We start from the raw sequence: 23,982 nt of genomic DNA, 5'->3' as shown, positions 1-23,982 counted from the left end.
GGACCTGCTGTTCAGAGATATATATGCCACCATAGGACTATGTAGCAGCTGGTTTAGCAGGATGAAATATTGCTGAGCACTGTAACAGAATGGAAGTCAGTTTTACAGTGGAATTGGCAAAGCACTGTCAAAAGTACCATTTGTAAATACAAATTCAAGATTAAGTTTGCTTCACTTATTCCGCACAACTAAATTTGGGTGAATGCTGTTTTTACTGACTAGCACGTAATTGTGGATGTCTTAAGCAAATACTGTACTTCTGTTTTACTGAAAATGCTAGCTAAATTAAACATATCCTAGAAAAATATTCTGTAGGGGAGTGGGGAAATGATCTGCTTCCTGAAATCCTTCTGACTGCAAACATTCTTAAATGTCCTATTTCATTTATACTGTTAAGGGAAGGTGGTAGGTTTTGCAGCTACCAGTGAGTAGCAAAGCAGTTACTGGTGTAAATGTCATGCATATCTCCAGTGAGAGGGAGTTTAAGATTAAATGATCCCTCTAGATACAAATTTAAATATTTGCCACTTAATAGCAAAGTTTAAATTTTATGAAGCATTTGCACTTTTATTAAGAAACATGGAACATTTCGGAAGATAAATAGGCAGTAATAACATTTTCATAAATCTTCTCCGTGTTACAATAATGCACAGTCTTAACTGCCCATTAGTTTGATTTTTTTCATGGTGTAAAATTGTTTAAAATGTCTCAGTGGGACATTTTGAAAACTCCTACTTTTAAGCTGTTCCTTTTTAGTTACATAACAGACTACCAAGTTCAGATTTAAGGTCAATCTATGGTTAATCTGTATTTTGATAGATAAAACTAAAATAAGTATGGATTTGCTGTGTCCTCTTGTGGCAAAGCTTAGATTGACCAGCAACTCAGAATGAATAGTATTAGATATATCAAGTGCATACACAATTCATATACATGGATTTAAATTTTCAAAAGCTTTCAAACTGGCATTCAGATTTGCTTCTCTACGTGTAGAATGGTGATTTTATACTACTCCCAGGACCGTTACTGGGCGAGGTCTTGCTGCTGCCCTGGTTGTGGTGTTTCTTGCAATATGTGGTCCTTTCGTCTCTCTTCCTTGCCTTTTATAATGAAGGGAGTTTTCCTAGTGAGTATTTAAGATGTTTACGAGGGGTATCTTTAGGTTAAACATTGCAACCATTATTTCCAATGAAATAATTGCCCAACAAAAGTTCTAGAATCCTCTCCCCCCACCCCGACCTTTTTTTGTAGCACTTGGAGCAAAGAATTGTCATATTGGATAACCCTATGACTTCCATTCAGCTTCATAATTTTTGCATTGCTTCCCTTATAGCTTCAATAGTTCTGGAAATTAACAAAGCTGAGGATATTTTTTTCGGAGGTGTCCATAAAACCAGAAGTGTTTACATGCCCACTTAGTGAAGAAATTACAAAATATGCTATTCTGTCTTTGATTTCCCAATGTGCATACGTATATCGGCCTCAATAATTTAATATCAAAAGGCAGTTATTAATATTTGGGCTTTTTTGTTGTGCTGAAAAAGCAACTGCTTTTTTCCAGTGATTTTTAGAAGCTAGATGGATTTTGCAAAAAACTGGTTAGCTTGGTTCAGAGTGCAGCGGAATGGTATTACTGTCTGCTGTGATCTGCTTAATTCTGTTACATAACTCTTTCCTTTAGCTTATTTTTTTCTTAAATTTATTGACAAGTTGGGATATAAGCCAAATGATGCTATAACCTTTCTCTTTCCACAGACCTACATTTTTTTCCTTTTGGAACTTTGCTAATGGGAGTCATTAGCAAAAATGGGGAATCCAAGATCTGAGGTCCAGTTTCTTATTTTCCAAATTTCTACCTGTGACCCTGATAACTTTAGCCAAACACAGCTTTTCCTGATTTCTGCCACCTCCAACAGCCACAGTGGCATTTCTAGGTTATTTTCCATTCTTATGAGCTGCTTCAAAGTGATGTGCTTACCAAATAAATAAAGATCATTACACAATAACTTTAAAAAAAACCCAAATTGTAAAAGTTTATTACAATTGTTTTCCCTTTGCTAGTTGGAATAGTCAAATGATTTCAGTTCGTGAAGCCAAGGCCATTCCAAGACCTGACGGTGTTGAATGGAGAAACAAATTCATTTGTGTAGAAGGTAAATTCTGAAGCTTTTTTGTAACTTAACTGTTATACATATATAATCTGTTGGAGTGAAGAGTGTTTTGCTGCAAGCTGAGAACATTTAAGCAGTACTGGGGCTTTTTAAATACAATGCCAATTTCTGGTTTGTTGCAAAGTCCATTGCTATTTTGTCCAAGCAGGCTAATGAATGTTTTTTGCACGTGGGGATTGGAAATTGCATATTGGTGTTCAGAGGATAGGTGCATGGAAGCCCAAAGCTTGTTTTCATAAGTCGAAACTAGGGGTAGCCAATGTGGTTTTCTCCAAATGTTGTTGGGCTACAGCTCAACTAGTGGAAGCTGATGGAAGTTGTAGTCCACAGCATCTACCACCCATGCCCTATACTATAGTTTGGCGTTAAGTGTGAACAGCCCCACTGCATAAAGATACAGTGTTTAGTTTGTCAGTACGTCATTGTTCTTACTCAGTTAACGCTTGTACCATTCTTACAAAGCCTCTCACTACTACTGTTGTTTTTACAAAGAGAGAATAAAAATAGAGACTGATTTATCCACGGAATCATTCCCTGCTGTGTATTAAGTATTGTGAGAGATATATTTCACCATAATTTAAATATGAGTATTTCATACTTTTCATCTTGGAACAACCATTACTCAGTCCTCTGAAAGATAGCTTCCTTACCCATAGACCTCCTCAGGTGCTATGGGGTGGATGGGGCCCTTGAGTAGTTCTCCTACCCCCTGACATCTGAGGGTTGCAGCTTGGAAGAGCAGTCCCTAAGCTGCAGAATTCCCGCTCCACTGTGGTGCCATGAAATGTGGGTAAGAAATCAATGTTTTCCTAGCAGTGGTCTGCCTTATGCCAGAAAAGCTGCCTTGAGGCTGTGTAATCTGTTCTCTTTTTCACCTATTGGTCTGGTTTTTGCTTGTTCTCTCTTTTTGATAATTGCTTTAAACATGTATGTATATAAGAGAATCCTGAAGAATTGCGCAAAGCCTGGAGATTCTCAGGAACATGCAGCTGTTATTTGCATTCTTTCATTCAAGTAATAATTTCTACAAAAATTGAAAAAAATACTCCCGTAAGGTGGATCTAACTCTTTGTATCAGTTTCATTAAGATAAGCGTACATAATTGTTCACTGAAATTGTAGTTTGCAGAGGAATATGTTCATACGACTCAACACAACTTCATGATTGCTAGGGTTTTGTGATTTGCTCAGATTATGGCCCTTGCAATGCAAAAAACAAACTGCAGTGGAAAAATGTTTCACTTTGACTACCCCCCTCTCAGAAAATATAGTAAATGTAAGATCACCATCCTATACTTTCATATAGCTTTGTTGATTCCAGTGTAATTTTTCCTAAGTGAATAGTTTTAGGACTGCTGCTTTAGAATAAAAAAACACACCAAACAAACCCTAGTGAAAGCTACATCACTGGTAATGCTCTTTTAACCTTTCCAGAACCTTTTGATCGAACGAACACAGCTAGAGCGGTACATGAAAAACAGAAGTTTGACATTATCCTAGATGAATTTCGCAAGGTAAAAATGCACAACACTCCCATCAAGTTTTACAAAAAAGTGATTACATATAATTGTTAGAAGAAAATTGTCCCCCCACCCAGTGAAACTTGAGATCCAAGGCATATTTGTGCTTCTCTGATTTTTCTAAGCAATTAATCCTTGGCTTTCTTCCCCCCTCCATGGCTGAAATCCAAAGAACAGTGCAACTATTTCTGTGCACCCAAAGGGATTTTGGCCTTATGTTTTTCAAACAGCAACTTCCAAAGGCAAATGACTTTGAAATTGAGAGGACTTTCAAGTCAGACAAATGTATGGCAAAAGTATGGCAAATGTACCTGCTGTTCAAAGAAGGAAAATGCATCTCCTTAGGATCCTTGCCATAGGACCTTTTTGTAGCCGGATTGCTTGTAACTCGCATGTCATGACCTCGGTGATCAGAGTACTATCTTCAGTGTGCTTCATACTTGGAAGCTAGTTTGACTTCTAAAATGAAGTATCTGGGAACTTATACAGTGGTACCTCTGGTTACGTACTTAATTCGTTCCGGAGGTCTGTTCTTAACCTGAAACTGTTCTTAACCTGAAGCACCACTTTAGCTAATGGGGCCTCCCGTTGCTGCTGCTGCTGCTGCTGCTGCTGCTGTGCCGACAGAGCACAATTTCTGTCCTTATCCTGAAGCTAAGTTCTTAACCCGAGGTACTATTTCTGGGTTAGCGGTGTCTGTAACCTGAAGAGTATGTAACCTGAAGCGTATGTAACCCGAGGTACCACTGTATAGCTAGTATATACATGTAATACTGTATAGCTGTATAGCTTTAATACATGTAAATCATATTTTGAAACTGCTTGCAGGAGCAGGAAGCGGGCTTTGGCCAATGGAGGTGGGAGGGTCAGCCAGCCCATCAGTCATTCAACATGACAACTTTGTTAAAGGTGATTGATTTATTGCTCAGATAAATCCTGGCGTCCAGCCCGCTTCGGCTGCGCAGCTACCAGCAGGCCTCCAGACTTCAAAGGCCACATTCTGATGCTCTGAGCAAAACGCAGAGTTAAGCAGCAGCGGTTAGAGAAAGCTGTAAGCTTCAGTGCTTTCTTCAGTGTGCTAAATAAAGTCCACTCAGGATCTTAGCAGCTAAAAGCAGTTTTATTTACAGCAGACTATCCATTGTTGAACAGCATCGTGAAAACACGTCCACTCTCCTCAAAAACGAAAGTAGAGAGAGACAAAGAGTTTAGTCTCTCGGATATGACGCAGAAGTTCCCCCCTCCCAACAGTAGGCAGGACGTACACTCTGAGCTGTTTAACCCTGTAAGCTCAGGTTCTCACAAACATCTGGTGATTTGGGTCATGTGAAATAATAATAATAATAATAATAATAATAATAATAATAATAATAATAATACTTTATTATTTATATACTGTCCATCTGGTGGGCTTGCCCCAGCCACTCTGGGTGGCTTCTAGCAAATTAATCATCAAACAGTAAAACATCACACATTAAAAACTTTCCTATACAGGGCTGCCTTCAGGTGTCTTCTAAAAGTCATAGTTGTTTATTTCCTTGACATCTGATGGGAGGACGTTCCACAGAGCGGGCGCCACTACCGAGAAGGCCCTCTGCCTGGTTCCCTGTAACCTCGCTTCTCGGAATGAGGGGACAGCCAGAAGGCCCTCAAAGCTGGATTTCAGTGTCCGGGCAGAACGAGCAGTTCCATTTGCAAACTTTTGCAGCACAGCCAATCGCACCAGGGCTTGTTGTCACCAGTAGTCAGTTGATCAGCACTGACAGCAAGTCTTGCTTGCCATGAAACAGTCGGAGTGCCCACTAAGACAGCTGTGTCTCTACCTGTCCCACACTTGATGTCCATATGCTTGTCCGGTGTGGGGCAGGTGGATGTGGTTTGAGGAAATGACCCTGCAACGATTTGCTTTTCAAGAGAGTCGAAAATTCTTATGGCACACTCAACCCCTTGCACACTATGCACTGTACTTACTTTGATTGTGAATCTTCCTAATTTTGTTGTCTTTCTTTAATATGTTCCAGTATGTTCATTCTTGCATTTTGTTCTATTTCATAGTCATGGCAGAGATTGAGAGACAGGAGGGACTTGAACTGTGTACTACCTTTAAGAGCAACTCTACAGAAAAGATAATTGGCTTCCTTCTCCTTAAGTGGACCATTCTCAAATACACAAAAGACATTACTGAAACCCCGGGATGCATTTTTCCCCCTCCCTTCCCACTGATCTTATTTTTAAAGAGGAGATCTTTCTTTCAAAATTTTGTTAAGGAAACTTTTGTAAGAATTAAATACAACCTTCATGAAATGATTAACAATTTGAAGACTGGCTTTCCGAAACATTGAATCAGTGACCAATAAAGAGACTGCTGTAATACTAATTTTGCAAATTTGTTGGGAGTTTGATTTATTGTTAACTTACATTGTAGTGGTTTGACTCAGCCACATGGAATATTGAAATGTAAAGATGAAATGTATGACAGTCAGGCCGTGACTTTAAAGTATAGCATACTGTGCACATTTCCTTATGAGAGAGAGTAGCTCCTGCTTTACAGCTGCAAAATGCAATATGCACTTTGGCTCTCCTTGGCTCTTTTCAGCTTTTAATAATCTTGTAATAAGAAACAGCAACTTTTAAAGAAAAATAACAACTACACCCTAAATGATGCTGCTGATCTGGCTTAATTCTCAATGAGCTCGCAAATGTATTTGGTTTGTGCTACTTTAGATTGCATAGGACTGAATACTCCTCCATAGAACAGAATTCCCTTCCACACTGAAAACCAGGTGCTGGGTGGAAGGAGGCCAGGTTAAAACCTTTCCTGACTTGCAGCTTCCTGTGTGGAAGGAATTTAGTTAAATGGAAGAGCCTATTCAAGTTGCGAGCCTCCCACCTGCAGTCTGAAGTGGCACAACTCATGGAGCAGGTTTGCCACCTTAGCGAGAATTTCTGGGGGTTGTATTCTTTACTGGAATTTTAAAGCAGCAGAATAACTTCAAGGCAGTTGAATCATCTGTTAGGCTTGCATGTGTGACATGCTGAGCTGAATGCAGCCTGCCATACATGTATGGCAGCCCCTCGGGTTTGAAAAGCATTTTGTGTGTTTCCGGCCACCCTGGGGCTGTAAAAAATCAGGATGTTGTCAGGCAGTTTGCCTGCCATTAGGAATGGCCAGTGGGCTCTGTGTTCCTACTTGATGTACAGGCACTGCAGGTCAGATTTTTTTTATGGCAGACTGCTCTATGTTGCTTGATGCTCACTGCAGACTGAGGGTGGCGTTGAACATTACAGTGAAGCAGAGGGAAAGGAAACACAAGGGAGAATTGTACTTCCTCTTAACTGCACTTCCATTGTGATATATGGATCCTACAAAGATGGTACCGTGGCTTGTACAACCCCCTCCCTAGTTTCCTGTGCCACAACAGCAGTGTAAGGAAGCATACTTTCTTTCCACTTCCTGATACATCCATCTCACTGCTCTGTTGTAAATTGTGGAGCTACCATGAGTTAAGCCTCTCCTACCGTTTTCTTTCCATATATATAAAGTAGTGACAACTGCGAAAAATAGCTGCTACGATAAGCCAAGTTGTTGTTGTTTTAATTTGTTTCTATTTTTGTGTAAATATTTGTATGTTGGTCAGCTGCTATATAAATCAGGATTTAAGAAAACTTAAATTTTAACTTTTCCCCCCAAGAAGTATGAGTATGAGACTTATTTTAGATCTGCTGTTGCACAATTTGTGCCTCTTATATTTATTGCGACCGATTCATATGTTAACAAATGTTTACTTTTCACTGATGTTGAACTTCCTTTCCCCTCTAAGTTTAATATTTTTATTGTGTCAAGTGGAATAAAGTTTCTGTATTGAAAATAAAGCTATCTTTTGTATATTTCACCTTTTTCTTTCAATCCGCTTCTCGGCTCTTATTGTGTAGCCTGGTAGTATTGTGAAGAGTGCTTTATGAACCTCAGTGATGTTAAGAAATTTGGATTTAAACTTTTTAGCCTTGCATACGACTTACAGGACTAGCCTTATTATGATGGGCTAGAAGTGTGTTCTGGGACACAGTTTACATGTTGTTGCTGCTACTGCTACACACACTCACAAACACCAGTTTCTTGGTGGCTGGGCTCCATGTTGCATTGATAGTGGTTTGCATGTGCCAATGGTGTGAATCACTCAGATCACCTCTCTCTCTCTGCCTCAGTGGGAGCCCTGCTTGGGTACTCATCAGGAGGAGTTAGGTTGATAGACACAAGACAGAGCATTTTCAGCAATGATCCCAAAATAATGCCCTTTTTAAAATGTGCTGGAATGGGGTGGGGGTGTTATTCAATTGCTTTTGTGCTTTTATATTGTGTTTTATATTGCGGTATACAAATAATAACAATAACAATAATAACAATAATAATAATAATAGAATGTCACTTTTTGTACATCACCCTGGGAGGAGCTGATTTTTTTTTAACAGCAGCTTATAAATCTATAGGCTAACCAAAGTTGATAACAAGAAGAAACCATTTCAGTTCTGCTCCCATGTTGTAAGCTCATATTTTCCCAGCCCTGATGGGAGACTTCGGGATTGATTTTGGGACCTCCTGCATGCAAGGCCAAATGTTCTACTGCTAAGCTGAGGTCCTTCTGCCTCAGAACTGAGGCGACTAAATGGGAAGGGTAAAGAGCGAATGAGCAAACATGGATGCTGATGGAGCTCCTTCTGTTACTTGATTCCACGGCTGGACAGTAACATATCATGAGAATCCTGTGCCCCTGTACTTTTGTGTGTTTATGAGAGCGTGTGCTGCATATAGACAAGAGAGCACATGCGAAAAGTTCTTATGTAACGCAAAGTATAAATGGCAATTCATAGCTCACTGGGTGACCTTGAGCCAGTCACAGACTCTCAGCCTAACCTCCCTCACAGGCTTCTTGTGAGGATACAACAGGAAGGGAGAGACCATCTTGAACTCCTCAGAGGGAAAACATGATGTGAATATGACAAATATGTCTTGATCCAGCAAGAGAGAATGTGATAGTAGCCTCCTGGACTGTCTGGATGCTGCAGGGGAAGACCTCTATTTGCATTCAGAGCCACAGGTGGTTAGGCCTACCTGAGCTCTGGCCCGGGAAGCCATAGATAGATCAAGGCCACTAATTTGCAGGCCAGCCACCTATTTGCTGGCCCTGGAAACAAGGTGGTGTTAGGACCCAGTGGCCAGTCCAAGGTGGCAGCAGCGGTTTGATGTTTCAACTTTCCGTCGTTCTATTTAAAGACTTTCCTGAGTCAGGAGAGCCGAGCTGCTGTGGATGACAGTTTGCTTCGGGCAACCCTGGAGAGTATTGAGTAGAGGGGGATAAACACAGCTAGGGAAAGTGACCTGGGGGACAAAATGGAGACCGACTGCAACTACGAGTCTGACGGATCACCTGGCGTCTCCATGGAAGATGAAGAGGAGGATGAATATGAGCCAAACAGGTACGATATCTTTCAAAAATGAGACTCTGCAGCCTACTTACAGGCTGTCAAGAAGTTCTGGAGAACTGAAACGGGGAGAAGTGCCTTTGTGCAAATGCCGTGTGGCATCAAAAAGGAGATGAAAGTTTTGAGGATGAGGGGGAGCTTTCTGATGATTCTGAATGCAGCTGGTTGTGATTCTGAAAGTGCCTGGCCTGTGTGCAAAAGGCATTTTCTATTTAAAGATCCTGCGTTGTGCCAGTTGGATTGGCATCTCCTCCTGCTCCTTCCAAGCTGGCTCGTCACTGCATATCAATCTCCATTACTCTAAGGGTGTGTGTGTGTAAGTGAAGCGGACGAGTCCTTTAATTTGTTCTTTTAAAAATGCCATAACCCACGGTGCAATGAGAGGTGGGGGACAACTTTAATTCAAGAATCGATTGCTTGCGGGGTGTGTGTGTGTGGAAATGAGTGGTGGTTGTGACTCAGTTTGTCTTTGAAGGCTACAGGCCATTTGGTTTTCATGTACTTTCGGCATGGCTTGTTGCTTGGTCTGATAGCACAGGGCTCCTAAAAATGGGGCGATTTCAGCTCTACACCCAATAGATGAATAGAAAGGGCATTCCAAAGGCAGTAGCAGATGTATGTATATAGTTAAGGAAGATTCCTAGCCAGAAAAGTTTACCGTGATGGTTCTCAGTTCCTGGTTCAGGACTTTGTATCAATAAGCCCATTTTGACTACAAAATAAAAACACACTGAAACCAGGGAGGTCTGAACTGCTGGGGGTGAAGACTAGGTAGTACAGGGAACCTTGTCTTGCTGCTTTGGCTCAAGATCTGCTGTCACTTGGTTATTGAATTGTCCTTTTCTCCTCTCCCTGGAGCCGTCCCCCATGGAGACAGAGCCCTAGCCAGCATGCTGGCTGGGGGGGGGGGGGCTAGTATATCACTGCCTTACCTGCACAACTGGTTTGCCCTACCTAGATTTAATAATAATAAAAGAAGAAGAAGACATCTTGCTTTTAAAAGAGGGAAACTTCTAGCGGCAAAAACTGGTTCCCCCAAAGTCGTCATGCCACAGATTGGTTTGTTTGTTTCCTAAAATTGATTGTGAAAACCCTCAAAGTGGTTTACAAAAAGACAAAACAAAACTGAGGAAAAATTCACAACCGTACTTTAAAACATACAAAAGTTAAAATATCAAAGCAGATTAAAATCAACACAACTTTCTATGTATCTGGGAATCTTTTTATCAGGTACCAACTGAAGGCGCCTGCTTGATCTCAATAGGCAGGGTGTTCTAAAGGGCAGGTGCTGCCACACTAAGCGATCAAGTTCTTACAAAGGTAGAACAGGTATTATGCAGCGCCAATTCGGCCCACCTGCCCTCCTAAATAACATAAGAGTTTTGCTGGACCAGACCAAAGCCAAATCTTGTCCACCATTCTGTTTCCCATAACAGCTAACCAGATGCCTATAAGAATCCCACAATCATGGTCTGGGTGCCATAACTCTGTCCTCCTCACGCTCCTCAGTGACTGGTATTCAGAGACATATTGCTGCTACTGGAGGTAGCATATAAGCATGGTGAATAACTATTGATAACCTTATCCTCTAGTTTTGTCTAATCCCCTTTAAAAACTGTCCACACTGGAGGCCACCACTATGTTTTATGGTAGCAAATACCGTAGCTCATTTACGGCACTGTGTGAAGAATTTCCTGAGGCTGAATTTGCAGCTCAGCTTTGTTCTCCCGGAATTCCCCTGGGGCAAGGTAGATTTAATACTGGAGGTGCTTTCAGACGGACGTTTTATTGTGTGATGGATCCTCTTGTAGAAAGTCCCCACAGGATATCATTGGCATCAAAATGCCAGGCCATATTCCCCCAGCCATTAAATCTTCATTTACCCTTTTTGTAGGAAACCCATTAAGTTAAGGCTGGATACTTCTTTTGTTTTCTTTGATGGGGTCCCTATTTCTCATGCTAGCCATTTAAATGGCAACACTCCTTTGCGAGATGGTTCGCATTTTTAATTAAAGGATAAAAGCTGCATTTCATCTGGGCTGACGATAATTTGTTGACTCGCAAAGCATTTCTGGGTTGAACGGCGCTTACTCCCAGGTAGCTACACATACAATTGCAACCGCTTTGATACTTATACGCATGGTGCTTATATGTCCTGGTGCTCTCTGGTGTGTGTGTACATATCTCTAATAATGGATCAATGCAACTGCCTGCATTTGCAGACTTTCCTTAGCAGTGTGATTATGGGAGCTGTCATGATCGGCTCCTGCACCTCAGCATGTACCACTACGCCACTGATTAATATAGCAAGGATAAATGGCTTTGCATTACTTATACGTAGTTTAATTAGCCAAATGGATTCTCTGTGTGTGTTGCTTCTGAAGAAGAATGGGAATGTGATTAATGGAAATGACTAACGTGACTTGATAAATGTGTTGCCTGTCTCTGGGAACTCGCCCAAATGATCTCTTACGCTGCGCCCTGAAGTGAGGGTGGCTGTAGTGTTAGTGGTTTTTAAAAATGTAGCTGCAAATTCATCTTCAGCATGAGAGCAAGCTGGATTAGGGAAGTGGGAGCAGAAAAGTGAAGTTGTCTTGCCCTTTCTCTCTCAAGCACTCAAAGTGTACTTATGACCCAGTTGTGCCAGCTGCTGTGCTGAGGGCAGAACTACATTTTATGGGAGGCAGCTGCCAAGATCAGTGCTTCTAAAGCAATGATGTCAAAACACAAATAACATGGGGTTTTTAAATGCAGATTGCATAGTGGGGAAGAGAGGAGGAAATTACACAATATCCCCCACTAAAAGAGACCACAGGCACTCAAAACCATTGAAATAAAGAGCCCAAACCACTGAAGGTTTTTGCTTGGTGTCTAAAATAAGACAGAGATGGTGCCAGGTTAAAAAAAAAAAGGTAAAGGTAAAGGACCCCTGGACAATTAAGTCCAGTCAAAGGTGACTATGGGGTGCGGTGCTCATCTTACTTTCGGGCCGAGGGAGCCGGCGTTTGTCCACAGACAACTTTCTGGGCCATGTGGCCAGCATGACTAAACCGCTTCTGACGCAACAGAACACAGTGATGTAAACCAGAGCGCACAGAAACGCCATTTACCTTCCTGCCTCAGTGTACCTATTTATCTACTTGCACTGGGATGCTTTCGAACTGCTAGGTTGGCAGGTAAGCCTCTCTGGGGACAGCATCCCACAAGCAGGGAGCTACCACAGAAAGGGCCCATTCTCTTGTGACCACACTGTGGGTCTCCAGTGAAGGGGCCACATGGAAAAGGGCCTTAGATGACAATTGCAGGGTCCAGTTTGGTTCACGTGGGCAGAGGTGATCCTTGAGGTATTGAGGTCCTGAGCTGTCAAAAACAGCACTTTGAATTCAGCCTGGGCACCAAATTGGTAACCGGTGCAGTCATGCCAGAATTGGTGTTTATATGTTCAGGTTATCCTTCCCCAGTCAACAATCTGGGCACTGAATTCTGCACCAGTTGTAGCTTCCAAACCATCTTCAAAGGCCGCCCCACATGCAACATATTGCAGTAATCCAACCAGAGGTTACCAGATCATAGACAGCTGGGACACCAGTCAAAGCTGATAGAGAAGACACTCAGTGTCACCAAGGCTATTTGAGTCTCTAGCTACAGGAATGGACCTAGAAGTACCACCAAGCTAGGTGCCCCCTCCTCCAGAAGGGTTACACCCCCATTCAGAGCAGGCCCACATCCCAATAGAATCCACATGAGACTTTAGCTCTCACATAGTGCTACCAAGCTATAGCAAAAAGCACCCAGAAAGTCAAGGTCAAGCCAAGGTTAGGTGCAAGAGATCAGATCCAGGGTGAAATGTAATCTGGGTGCAACTAAGGAGATGTGCTGGAAATTCACTCCCCAAGATGTAGAGATGTCTGCCAACATGGGTGGCTTTAAAAAGGGATTCATGGAGGATAAGGCTACACATGGCTACTAACCACAACGGCTTTGCTCTGCTTTCATGGTATAATAATAATAATTTATTATTTATACCCCACTCATCTGGCTGGGTTTCCCAAGCCACTCTGGGAGGCTTCCAACAGAATATTAAAATACAATAGTCTATTAAACATTAAAAGCTTCCCAGATGTCTTCTAAAAGTCTGGTAGTTATTTTTCTCTTTGACATCTGGTGGGAGGGCGTTCCACAGGGCTGGTGCCACTACCGAGAAGGCCCTCAGCCTGGTTCCCTGTAACTTGGCTTCTCGCAGTGAGGGAACTGCCAGAAGGCCCTCGGCGCTGGACCTCAGTGTCCGGGCAGAACGATGGGGGTGGAGACGCTCCTTCAAATATACTGGACCGAGGCTGTTTAGGGCTTTAAAGGTCAGCACCAACACTTTGAATTGTGCTCGGAAGGCAGGAGGACTGCAGTTGCTGAGAATCGGGGAGAGCACTGCTGCTTTCAGATCCTTCTTGCAAGCATCCCATAGGCATCTGACTGGTCACTGTGACAATAGGATGCTGGACTAGATGGGCCATTGGCCTGATCCATCAGGCTCTTCTTATGTTCTGATGCTAAGTGGATTTGGCACACTTGAACACAAATCCACTCCCCAAATAAATCTACCGTATTTTTTGCTCTATAAGACTCACTTTTTCCCTCCTAAAAAGTAAGGAGAAATGTGTGTGCGTCTTATGGAGCGAATGCAGGCTGCGCAGCTATCCCAGAAGCCAGAACAGCAAGAGGGATTGCTGCTTTCACTGTGCAGCGATCCCTCTTGCTGTTCTGGCTTCTGAGATCCAGAATATTTTTTTCTCTTGTTTTCCTCCTCCAAAAACTAGGTGCGTCTTGTGGTCTGGTGCGCCATATAGAGCGAAAAATACGTAACTTTCTTGCACTAAAGAAAGAGAGAGGAAAATGCACTGGGAAACATGGGATAACAGTCGTGTGACATGATGTTATATAACCTCCCTGCCAGCAGATCATCATGAATTCTCAGTAAAGCTTGGATGCCATATAACCTTCTCACAAACTTGGTGCAAACAAATCAGGGCGAATACTTAACAAACAAGTGACCCTAAAGTTCTCTGGTTTCCATATGTAGCTCAGTCACTGGCTTGGATGCAGTTCTGATTTTGAAGGAAATTGCTCAACTGAATTGGTGGGACTTGACTGTCTGCCAGAGCCAAAGCTGGCCGGCCTCATATCATCCTACGCTGGGAGGTTTGCTTCATTCAAAATAAAACACAGAAGACGTGTCAGTGAGGCATGAGACACTGATCGATTGCAGCAGGTCTGGGCAATCTGTTCGGCAGTGAGCACTGCATTAAAAAGTGTGAAGATTTGCTGCTATTACTGTACCTGGTCAATATTTCTTCTAGTTAAAAGCAAGAACTCTTATCCTAGTACATATTGCAGGGATAGGAGAGAGGCAGTGGACGAGGAGCCAGGAGACTTCTGTGTATAATGCAGCAGAAATACTGTTCCTGTCAACATACTTGTTTATGAATCCTCTCTCACCTTTCTTTCTCCCCTGTTTAATTTTAAGAGTCTAAAACAGATCTAAAACTATGGTTTGTCTCTATTCAAGCAACAAGAGCCTGGATTCTAGTTGGGTTAATATTTTCCCATAGCTTTCATGTTTTAACTGAAACACCTTAGATTAATGTAGATAGGTATCCAACTCTGAAAGGCACGTATTCTGTATCTTACAGGGTGGCTATGTGCCCTACTTTACAGAGGACACTTCTCTCTTTGAAGGAGTCCTCTGTCTGAAGGGCTGTCCAGTTTAAAGAGGAGGAACCACAAAAAGGAAGAGCTGGGACTTTGAAGTTGCCCATTAACCTTTAGTGCATAAATATGCTGGTCCCAGGGGGAGGTTACCGTGGGGCGAGGTCCAGGACCTGAGTCGAGAGACGGCAGACAGTCCTCCACGGGCGAAGCGGGGTTCAAAGCGAGGAGCCGGGCAAGGACAGGAATACTGGAGGAACAGGACTGGATGCTGGCCGAAACAGCTCTTTAACGACGTTGCTCCCGCAACCTGGGACCGGGCTGACTGGCCTTTATCTTCTCTGAGGCCAGGGGCGGTCCCGACCCCCAGGAGACCCGCCTCTCCTGGCCTTAAGGCGAGCACTCCTCCTGGGAGAAACCAGTTCCCTTCGCCTCTCTGCCCTGAGCCTCTGCAGTTCAGGAGAGGCTGAAGGGTTACTGGACCCAGGGGGAGACTCACCTGTAGGCACTGAGTCCTCAACCACCTCCGGAGCCAGAGTGGATTCACCTGGTGCCTGCTCCTGAGGATCCGGCACAGGTGCAGGCGCTTCAGAATCAAGACCCTGCCCCAGTTCAGCCAGCCCTGGAGGCGGGGACTCCTGTGCAGGCTGGGATTCCTCCGGTTCAGCCTCTGAATCGGATTCCCAGGCTATCACAATAAATATCAGAATGAGTAGGCACATAGACACTATGGTGAGATGTACTATATTTCTATTGAAAAATACATTTTTGCACCCTTCTGAGTGGCGTGTCTTGACAAATGAGGTGCATCAGCCTCTGTCACTATATGGCTTCAGGCAGCATCTGTTCCAAGGGGCCTGCTGGATCAGGCCAATGGCGCATCTAGTCCAGCATCCTCTTCTTACAAGGGCCACCTGAATGTCTGTGGGAAACCCTAATGGAGAGCTGATTGTCTGGTGCTTGGCTTTGCTGGAATTGTTGTGATTTTGTGGTTTTTATTTTTTATTATGGGGGTTTAATTAGAGGATTTTAAAAAATACATTGTTGTTGCATTATAACTTGTTAGCTGCCTTGCATTCCTTAGAAAGTAGGCAGGGTGCAGGTTTTTTATTCTTGAATAAATGAAAATTCTTTTTCATGAGATCACACTTACAGTCAATGCTATAATGTGCTGTAATAGAAAATTATAAAAAACACTTGTAATTGATATATTTTAATCTTCTGTGATTCTGTTTTAAATAAAATAATAATAATAATAATATAATGTTATAGTTTCTTAAAATCTGTTTTTTTTAGCAGTTTAAAAAGCCTTAACCAGAATGAAGAGGTAAAATCGGATGCCATGGATGCCATTCATAGTGAAGGTAGTGCACAGACGTGGGAGACAAGTTCAAGTAGATGTTCCACATCCCAAGCCTCAGAAACTAGTGCTACGTCTGGTGTTTATAGTATGGAAAACTCCTACATGGAAGGTCCTCCAGGGAAATCTATATCTTTGATGGATGAAGGAAAGATGGTACAGAAAAGAACAAGGAACTCACCATATCAGGTGCCCCTGTCTCCAACTGAGAAAATGGGCCCAGACAATGAAAGACGTGGCTTTTCTGGAAGGCCAACAGAAGCAAAAGCATTGGAAAGAGAATTAGATCCTGCTGATCCGCAGTCATGGACCCTTCAAGTGCAATCTTCAAAGATAAAAAACTATTTGGTACAAATTACACAGGAAGTGGTGGATCCATTGCCAGAAGAAAAAGAAAATGTTTTCATGAAGAAGGCAGAGCTGCCCCTCGAAGGAACGGTAAGAGCTAAGATTCAGCTGCTCACTGCAGCATTGGAAGAAAGAAATAAAAAGATTTTCCGGCGGGTGAACAATATAGATTTGCCTCCGCCTACAGTTGTTGTAATCAGGAAGCCAAGAGAACCACCCAAAAAATTCACCAGGCAAGCCATGTTCCAGGCATCTTTAAAGCACCTTGAACAACAAGCCACCATTAAGAATAACCAGAAGGAAATCCTGCATCTCAAGCGTATGCAGGCAATGCTTGCAAAGACTGCTCCCCGCAGCAGAGATGAGGAGCGAGCGCGGCGGTCTTTTCTGCCTGAACCTCTGGATAAGGCTTCCAAAATGGTACCACCAACAACTTCACCGCTCTATACTGACAAAGCAAAGAAGCTGGACACTGAATCACATTCCCCTGCCACGCAAATGACAGCCCCAGAACAGGCAAGGTTTGCTTCACCAGATCGTCATGACAGAATGGAGAAAAGGGGAAAGCAATCTCAGCTTTCTAATACAGCAAATACTGTGTCAGAAAAGTTGCCCAGCCTCCTTGTTGAAACAGAGGAGGAGGAGGAGGAGAAGGTGGAGGAAATGCAGCCTCCTCCACTTGTTTCTACCAAGCCCCTTTCCCAGCCTGCTAATGAAGCAGAGAATCAGGATGACTCAACTTTCTCTAAGCTATCAGAATCTGCAGCTCAGGATGTGCAGTTCCCAAATAATATTGCTGCTGAGCAGGATGAGTCCCAAGATTCTCTTTTTACTGAAATCAGAAACCCAGATATTGGCTTCACAATCCCTTCACAATTTGAGATCAAAGATTCAGGCTTGTTGCATTCTGCTGAAGAGGCAGGGAAGCAAGGCCTCCCTATTTGCTCACCTGAACCCGCAGAGCCTGTGCCTGAGCAAGCAAAATTACCTCCTCCAGTTAGTGAAAGAGAAAAGCAAGAAGAGAAACAGCTGGAGGCGGAATATTCAAAGAAAGAAGAGGCGCAGGAGCAATCAACCACACTTTTGCAAGCAGAGCCGGCACATTTGATGTATTCGTTGAAAGAATGGGAAGTTGGGGATGCTGAAACCGCACCCAATTTATCTTCTGCAGCTAGCAGAATAGAAACACAGGAATCTCAGAGTGATTCCTGTGAAGTTGCAGAGGAACATATTGGACTTTCACAGCCCACACACTTCATGAGTGAAGCAGAGAAAAGAGAAAAAGAGCACCTGGAACCAGATTTGGCAAAGGAAGTTGTTGAGACACAGGTATCTGTGACTGCATCACTGCAGCCAGAACAGTCAGATGCACTGCACTCAAGAAGTGAAATTAAAAATCAGCCAGCACAGCCAGGATCTCAGTGGCTGGAGTCTTCACTCCCTATTCCTGAAGCACAGAGAGAGGAAATCCAGCAACACTCTCTAGCAGGTGCACAGTCAGAAAGCGAACATCTAGTCATCTCTGAACCTATAAAGGCAACACAGGGATTTGAACTCTTGGAGCCACTGCATCTCAAAGGTAACGAAGTCAGTGCAAACTCTCCTGCTGAAGTACTCGACTCTTCAGAGCAACTATCATCTGTTTCATCTGCTGAGAAGGTAGAAATGTTGGAGACTCGGCAGCCTTCACTAGAAACTGTAACACTGTTTTCAGAACAGCGATGCTCTGCTTTACCCTACCCAACAGAGAAAATGGAGAAAAAAGACAGCCTGCCTTGTTCTCCCGAGACAGCTGCTGAAACCGCAGAAGTATCACTTCCCACTGCCACCTTCCAAACGGCTGAAATAACAAAAGTAGAAGTTCATTCCTTGTCTCCCACAGAAGTTCCATCAGAAGAATCAGTGTCTATTTCAAGAGAGCCGGATGTTGCCATAGATAGGGAAACAACTCAGCTAGTTTCGCCTTTATCTGTAGAACCTCCAAGTAAAGCATCTGTTCCACCCCAAGAAGCAGCAAAAGAAGAAAACCAGCAATGCCCACCTTCAGATGCAAAGCTGAGTTCTGAGGACCAGGATGAGGAAGGCCAGCAAGATGGTTGGTTTCCTTTATTTGCAACCACGCAGTTTGAACCAGAACATTCGGCTGAATGTGAATCAACAACGCAGAGCATTAAACAGGATTCCTCTGCATCATTTCCATTAGAAGAAGCAACTGCATTGCGTTCTGTTGATGATGCAGATAAGAAAGAGAGGCATCCTGACAAATCCATCACTGAGCCTTCACTGCATCCTGTATTCATGCCAGGAAAACAAGGGAGGATGGAGTCAGAGATTGAGCAAACGACTCATCAGTTATCATGTACAGTTCTTCCAATGGAATCAGTCAGTAAACTGCAGTCAGAGGAGGAAATGGAGGTCAATGAGATCCAGCCTCATTTATCTGCAACTGGACAAGATTTATCCCAGTCGGTTTATTTGACAGAACCACAGGAAGACCAGTGTGTTTCAGCAACAGCAGCAGCAGCAGCAGCCCTTGAATCTGGTTCTTTAAGTATACCATACACTGAGGTTGAAGCAGAGAAATGCGACACTACAGAACCAGTATTGAAAGAGGTGACATACCAGGCTATTCAGGCTGTCACTGCAGAAATGGAACAAGGCTATCTGAAAGTGTCACATAAAGTGTCTGAATCAGAAAAACATTTAGAGGCACCTTTCCCAGCTCAGAACACAGAGGAAGGAAACCTTCAGTCACACAAGTTTGTGTCTCCAGAATCAGAAGATGAACACCTCATCTCATCAGAAAGAGAAGAATCTGAATTTTATCCACTCTTAACACCAACACCTGAATTGGGATATCCTACTGCTGGTTCAGAAACACAGGAGAGCCAAAGCTGTTTATCTGATGCATTAAATGAGGCATTAAATGCATTAAGTGAGCAGCCAAGCTACTCTTCCCCAGTTCTTGAGGATAAAGCCAAGATAGAAGAAAACCAAACCCCCTTTCCTGAAACTCCAAAAATGGCGCCAGATGAGTCAGTGTCCTTTGCAGCCTTCCTCATTAGTGAAGCCAAGCAAGAGCCACTTGTGTCACCTGTGGACACAAAGATGACACCAAAGGAATCAAATTCCATTCCAGAAGATTTTGTTTCTGAGGAAGTAAAGGAAATAGCCCCTCCTTCCCCACCTTTATCCCCAGAACAACTTTCTAAGGAAGTAATTTCATCATATCCTGCTGCTGCTGAAGAAGAGAACCAAGATCAGTCTCATTCACTTCTGAGGGAAGAGTCAAAACATCTGGATGCTGGAGGAGCAGATGTGCAAGGCGGTCAGTCTCATTTGCTTGTTGCAGCCCAGCCTGAAGCAAGGAGCCAGGACATTGAGCTGCATTGCCCCAAAACAGCACAACCAGAGCTAGAAGATTTGACCTTGCTGAATTCTACTGAAGAGATCCAGAAGCAAGAAGCTCCCCTATATTCACCTTCCATTGTACCATCTGCACATGAAGAAATATTGCATCACAAGGGAGAAAGAGAAAACCAAGGAACGGTAATTTTGGGCACTGAAGAGACAAAGGAGGAAGATGCTCCTCTAAAGTCACCTGTCCTATCACAGGAGTTGGAACACCTACATTCACTGCAGTCAGTAGAAGAATCCCAGGTGGAAAGGGCTCAGCCTTACTCTACTGCAGCTGTTCAAGATTCATCACAGCTTCCTGGTGAGACAGGATCACAGGAAGGTCAGGGCTACTTATACAAAACTGCAGAAGTGGATTCTGGAGTTTCTAAGTTATCAGAGCTGACGGACGCAGTTATGGAGCAAGAAATCCGGGCACCAAGGACTGAAGCTGTCAAGTTAGAACGCAAACAGTCTGCTTTGTCAGTACAGGAAAATGAGAAAGTCCAGCATCCACTGGTAACTGCATCACTGGATCTGGAACATTTGGACTCATCTTATTCCACAGAAACACAATTCCCAGGAGAGCCACCACCAGATCCATCTCTTCTCACTAAGAAAGCAGAGGAGCAGGAAGTTCGTTCACAACCAGCACCAGTCTCACCAGCATCTGTATTGGATCAATCCAGCTCTGCTTCACTGGATCTAATTGCAGACATTGAGGAACAAGAGACCAAGCGTCCTCCCGAAGTAGCTAACGTGATGCCAGAAGAACCCTTGTCTTTTGCAGCCTTTCTCTTTGCTAAGGCAAAGAAAATATATACTACTTTGACCTCAGAAAAAGAGAATCTAGACAGTCAGCCTCCTTTCAAGGAAGCTGATTTGTTAATAGAAAGATCAGAAAGCATTTCAACTAGCCCCCCTGAGACAAATGTAACTATTAACGAAGAAACTGAGCTTCCTACAACACATTTTGAAGTGGAACAGTTTGCTAGTAAACCTGAAGCAGATGTTACTTATCGAGATGAAAGGGAAAATATTTCTGAGACTCCTACGCTACCTAATTTAATTCCAAATGAACCTTCTGATGCTGTAATATCAGAGCCCATAAATGAAATTTTAACACACAACTTGCATTCCTCAGTATCTTCTGCAGACTCACATACGACTGACAACAAGACAATACAAATTAGTGTGGGAGACTTTCCGAAAACGGAAGAAATCAAGTGTTTGCCTAGTGCAGAGATAACTTTGAAAGAGCCTGAAAAGGAATTAAAAGATCACGAGAAACTGAGGGAGGAAGCCATACCTGCTGCTGAACTTGGTCAAGGAAAAGAGATTTCTGAAGGTAACAAGGTAGTGAATATTCATGCTGCTCCACTCAGTTCTTCAGCTGATAAAGAAGAAGAGAAGCATATGCCAGAGAGATTAGAATACCTGGAAACAGCTGCAGTGCAGAAAAGAAAACCATTCCATGAAGCTGGAGATATGGCTGTTGACCAGGAATTTTCAAGGTGCAAAATAAGTGTAAAAACCTCAGAAGGCATAGAAGAGGACAATCATGAAAATAAGGAAAGCAAATCAAATGAACTTGTCAAGGAAAAGGGGGTCCAAGAAAGTGTAGAAATGAAAAAGGAAGTTTCTATTGTTCAAGAAAGCAATGAAGATGGTGGTGTAAATGATAACGGTATAGATCACATTGAAAAGCATACTGTCGTTGATGAGACCTGCTTCATCCAGACAGGAAACGAACAGTCTTTTAAGGAAGTACAGAGGCAATTTGAAGTTACCGTAGAAAATTCTGCAACACTTCCAGCTGCAGGCACAAAAAATATTTTAGAGTTTTCTTCACTAGAAAGAGATTTGGATGAAGGCTTCAATAGAATGGCCGAGAAAGAAAACACAACAGCTAGTCATGAAGACCCTTCAAAAATATTAATCAAAGGTGAAATAATTGATGCTGTTAGGGAAAAGGATGAAAACATAGAGGATAAGCTTAACTTAGCGGGTGAACCCCTACCTAACACACAAAAAGATGTGCTATCCCTATCTCCATTAATTTCTTTGCCTGCTACTACAGTCAATCCTGAGCTTCTTGAGGTGTCACCTACTTTGGCATTTTTATATAAAGATCTTTATGAAGAAGCTGTGGAAAAACCTAAGGAAGATAGCCATAAATATCCATCAAATGAAGAGACTGAGAATACTGACGTATCCTTTCACACCAGAGGCCCTACTCAAGATGATGGTACTGGAATGCGCTTTAAAAGGGATGTTTCTAAAGATGACACTCCAACTTTGGAAGAGTCCCAGAAGAAACAAGTTCTAAAAGATGAAGCTATTAATGAACAAGCTTTAACCCTACAAAGAGTTTCAAAATGTGCAGATGAACCAAGTGAAAAGAAGCCTCAGTCTCTTCACATTCTAACTGAAGCACATGCTGAAACGGAGGTCTCGTCACCAAGGGGAATGGTGGAACGGCTGGATGACGCATTGGTAGATAGACCAGCTGAGACCATGAGCGACATAAAAGTTGGAAATGGTCAGCCCACAAATGAAATTCTTTTTGGAAGTGGGCTCTGTGGTTCAGGAGCAAGTAATGAGGAACTCAGTCAGAGAAGAGAAGATGAATCCTTGGGCTTTGAAAGGGATGTTTCTAAAGCTGATGGTCCAAATTTGGAAGAATCCCAGAAGGAACAGGTTCTAAAAGATGAGCCTAGGACTGTAAAAGCCTTAAATCAAGCAAGAGTTTCAAAAGGTGAATATGAATTAGATGACAAGGAGCCTCAGCCTTACATTCTAGCTGAAACACATGCGGAAACAGAGGACTTGTCTCCAAAAGGAATTTTGGAGGGGTTGAATGATGCATTGATAGATAGGCCAGTTGAGATCATGGGTGACATAAAAGTTGAAACTTGCCAGCCCACACATGCTGTTCCTTTTGGACGTGGGCTCTTTGGTTCAGGTGCAAGTAATGACGACAGCAGTCAAAGAAGTGCTGAAGAATCCTTGCCTGAAGAAACAGGCCAAGCATTACCAGAAGAAACGAGCGATGAGGAGTCTTGTCCAATACTTGATTATGCAGCAAGTGTCTTTGAAAATGCAACATCTGTGCAAGATGAATCAGAGGAAGTTGCTTGTTTTGCAGTTGGCCAAAACCAGCAATCTGAAATAACAGATGCTCATGAAATGGATAATGTGGTTGTCCCAAAATCTGTTGAAGAAAGCACACAATCCCATGCAGCATTCCACCATGTTAGCACTCCTTGGCAAAGTGAGGGACAACCAGAAGACCAGTTAATAGCACAGGACACACAACCTTTAGACCATAAACATACTCTCTGTAGGGACACTGAGGGACAAACATCTGAAAAAAGAGTTGGAGAAAATATTGTGGGTGATCTAACTGAGTCCAACAGAGAAGCAGCATACCAACCACCACCTGAAGCAATATCTGACAAGCCTTTTGGGGAACTGGACTACTCTCTGTTGTCACATGATTTTGATACCTATCCATTATATTCAATAAAAGAGGAAGAGTCCAGTGACATTGATGAAGATCTAGCTGAGCTCATGGACTACGAAATGGTTAGCCGAGATGATGTCTTTGAGGAAGAAACATCATCAGAAGTGGTTCATGAAGAGCTGCTGTTTGATGACAGAAAATCCTCAGACCACATTAGTGATAGTTATGAATTTGTGAATGAAAGAGAGGCAAATACGTATGCTGAGGAAGAAGAATTTCAGTTGATGGGTCTCGACAAGCTACCAAGAAATATTCCAGAAACTGAAGTCCTACAGAAAGAATCAGATCATGAACTGTTCGATAGTTATTGCCGCCAGTGTAAATGTCCCATCTCTGCTAAGGACAAGCTTTCTGGGGAGCATAAAGACCACACTGTGACAAACTTAGATACAGCTGTGACTGAATTAAAGGTAAGCAATTAACATTTTTGGAATTACAGCCCTGTGTTCTCATTGAAACTGATGCTTAACTGGGGATG

The 23,982-nt window shown here is 42.8% G+C and overlaps 2 protein-coding genes across 5 annotated transcripts in view; both read left to right on the top strand.

The window, feature by feature from the left end:
* TENT2 (terminal nucleotidyltransferase 2) overlaps nt 1–7,597 on the top strand; it is a 35,011-nt gene extending 27,414 nt beyond the window's left edge. For both annotated transcript variants that reach the window (XM_053407843.1, XM_053407842.1), the window contains 3 exons: nt 2,062–2,153; nt 3,605–3,684; nt 5,746–7,597. In XM_053407843.1, coding sequence (XP_053263818.1) covers nt 2,062–2,153; nt 3,605–3,684; nt 5,746–5,820 — 247 coding nt within the window. In that variant the 3' untranslated portion in view covers nt 5,821–7,597. The remainder of the gene's footprint in view (nt 1–2,061; nt 2,154–3,604; nt 3,685–5,745) is intronic.
* Nucleotides 7,598–8,589: 992 nt separating this feature from the next.
* CMYA5 (cardiomyopathy associated 5) overlaps nt 8,590–23,982 on the top strand; it is a 48,122-nt gene continuing 32,729 nt past the window's right edge. For all 3 annotated transcript variants that reach the window (XR_008332665.1, XM_053407836.1, XM_053407835.1), the window contains exons 1-2: nt 8,590–9,165; nt 16,171–23,914. Coding sequence is in view for 2 of the 3 variants with exons in the window: in XM_053407836.1 (XP_053263811.1) it covers nt 9,080–9,165; nt 16,171–23,914 (7,830 nt within the window). In the remaining variant the exon portion in view is untranslated. The remainder of the gene's footprint in view (nt 9,166–16,170; nt 23,915–23,982) is intronic.

Source organism: Podarcis raffonei, chromosome 11 (genome assembly GCF_027172205.1).
Source record: "Podarcis raffonei isolate rPodRaf1 chromosome 11, rPodRaf1.pri, whole genome shotgun sequence".
Taxonomy (NCBI): Eukaryota; Metazoa; Chordata; class Lepidosauria; order Squamata; family Lacertidae; genus Podarcis; species Podarcis raffonei.
Note: the sequence above shows the minus strand (reverse complement) of the source record. Positions and strands in the feature narration are given on the sequence as shown.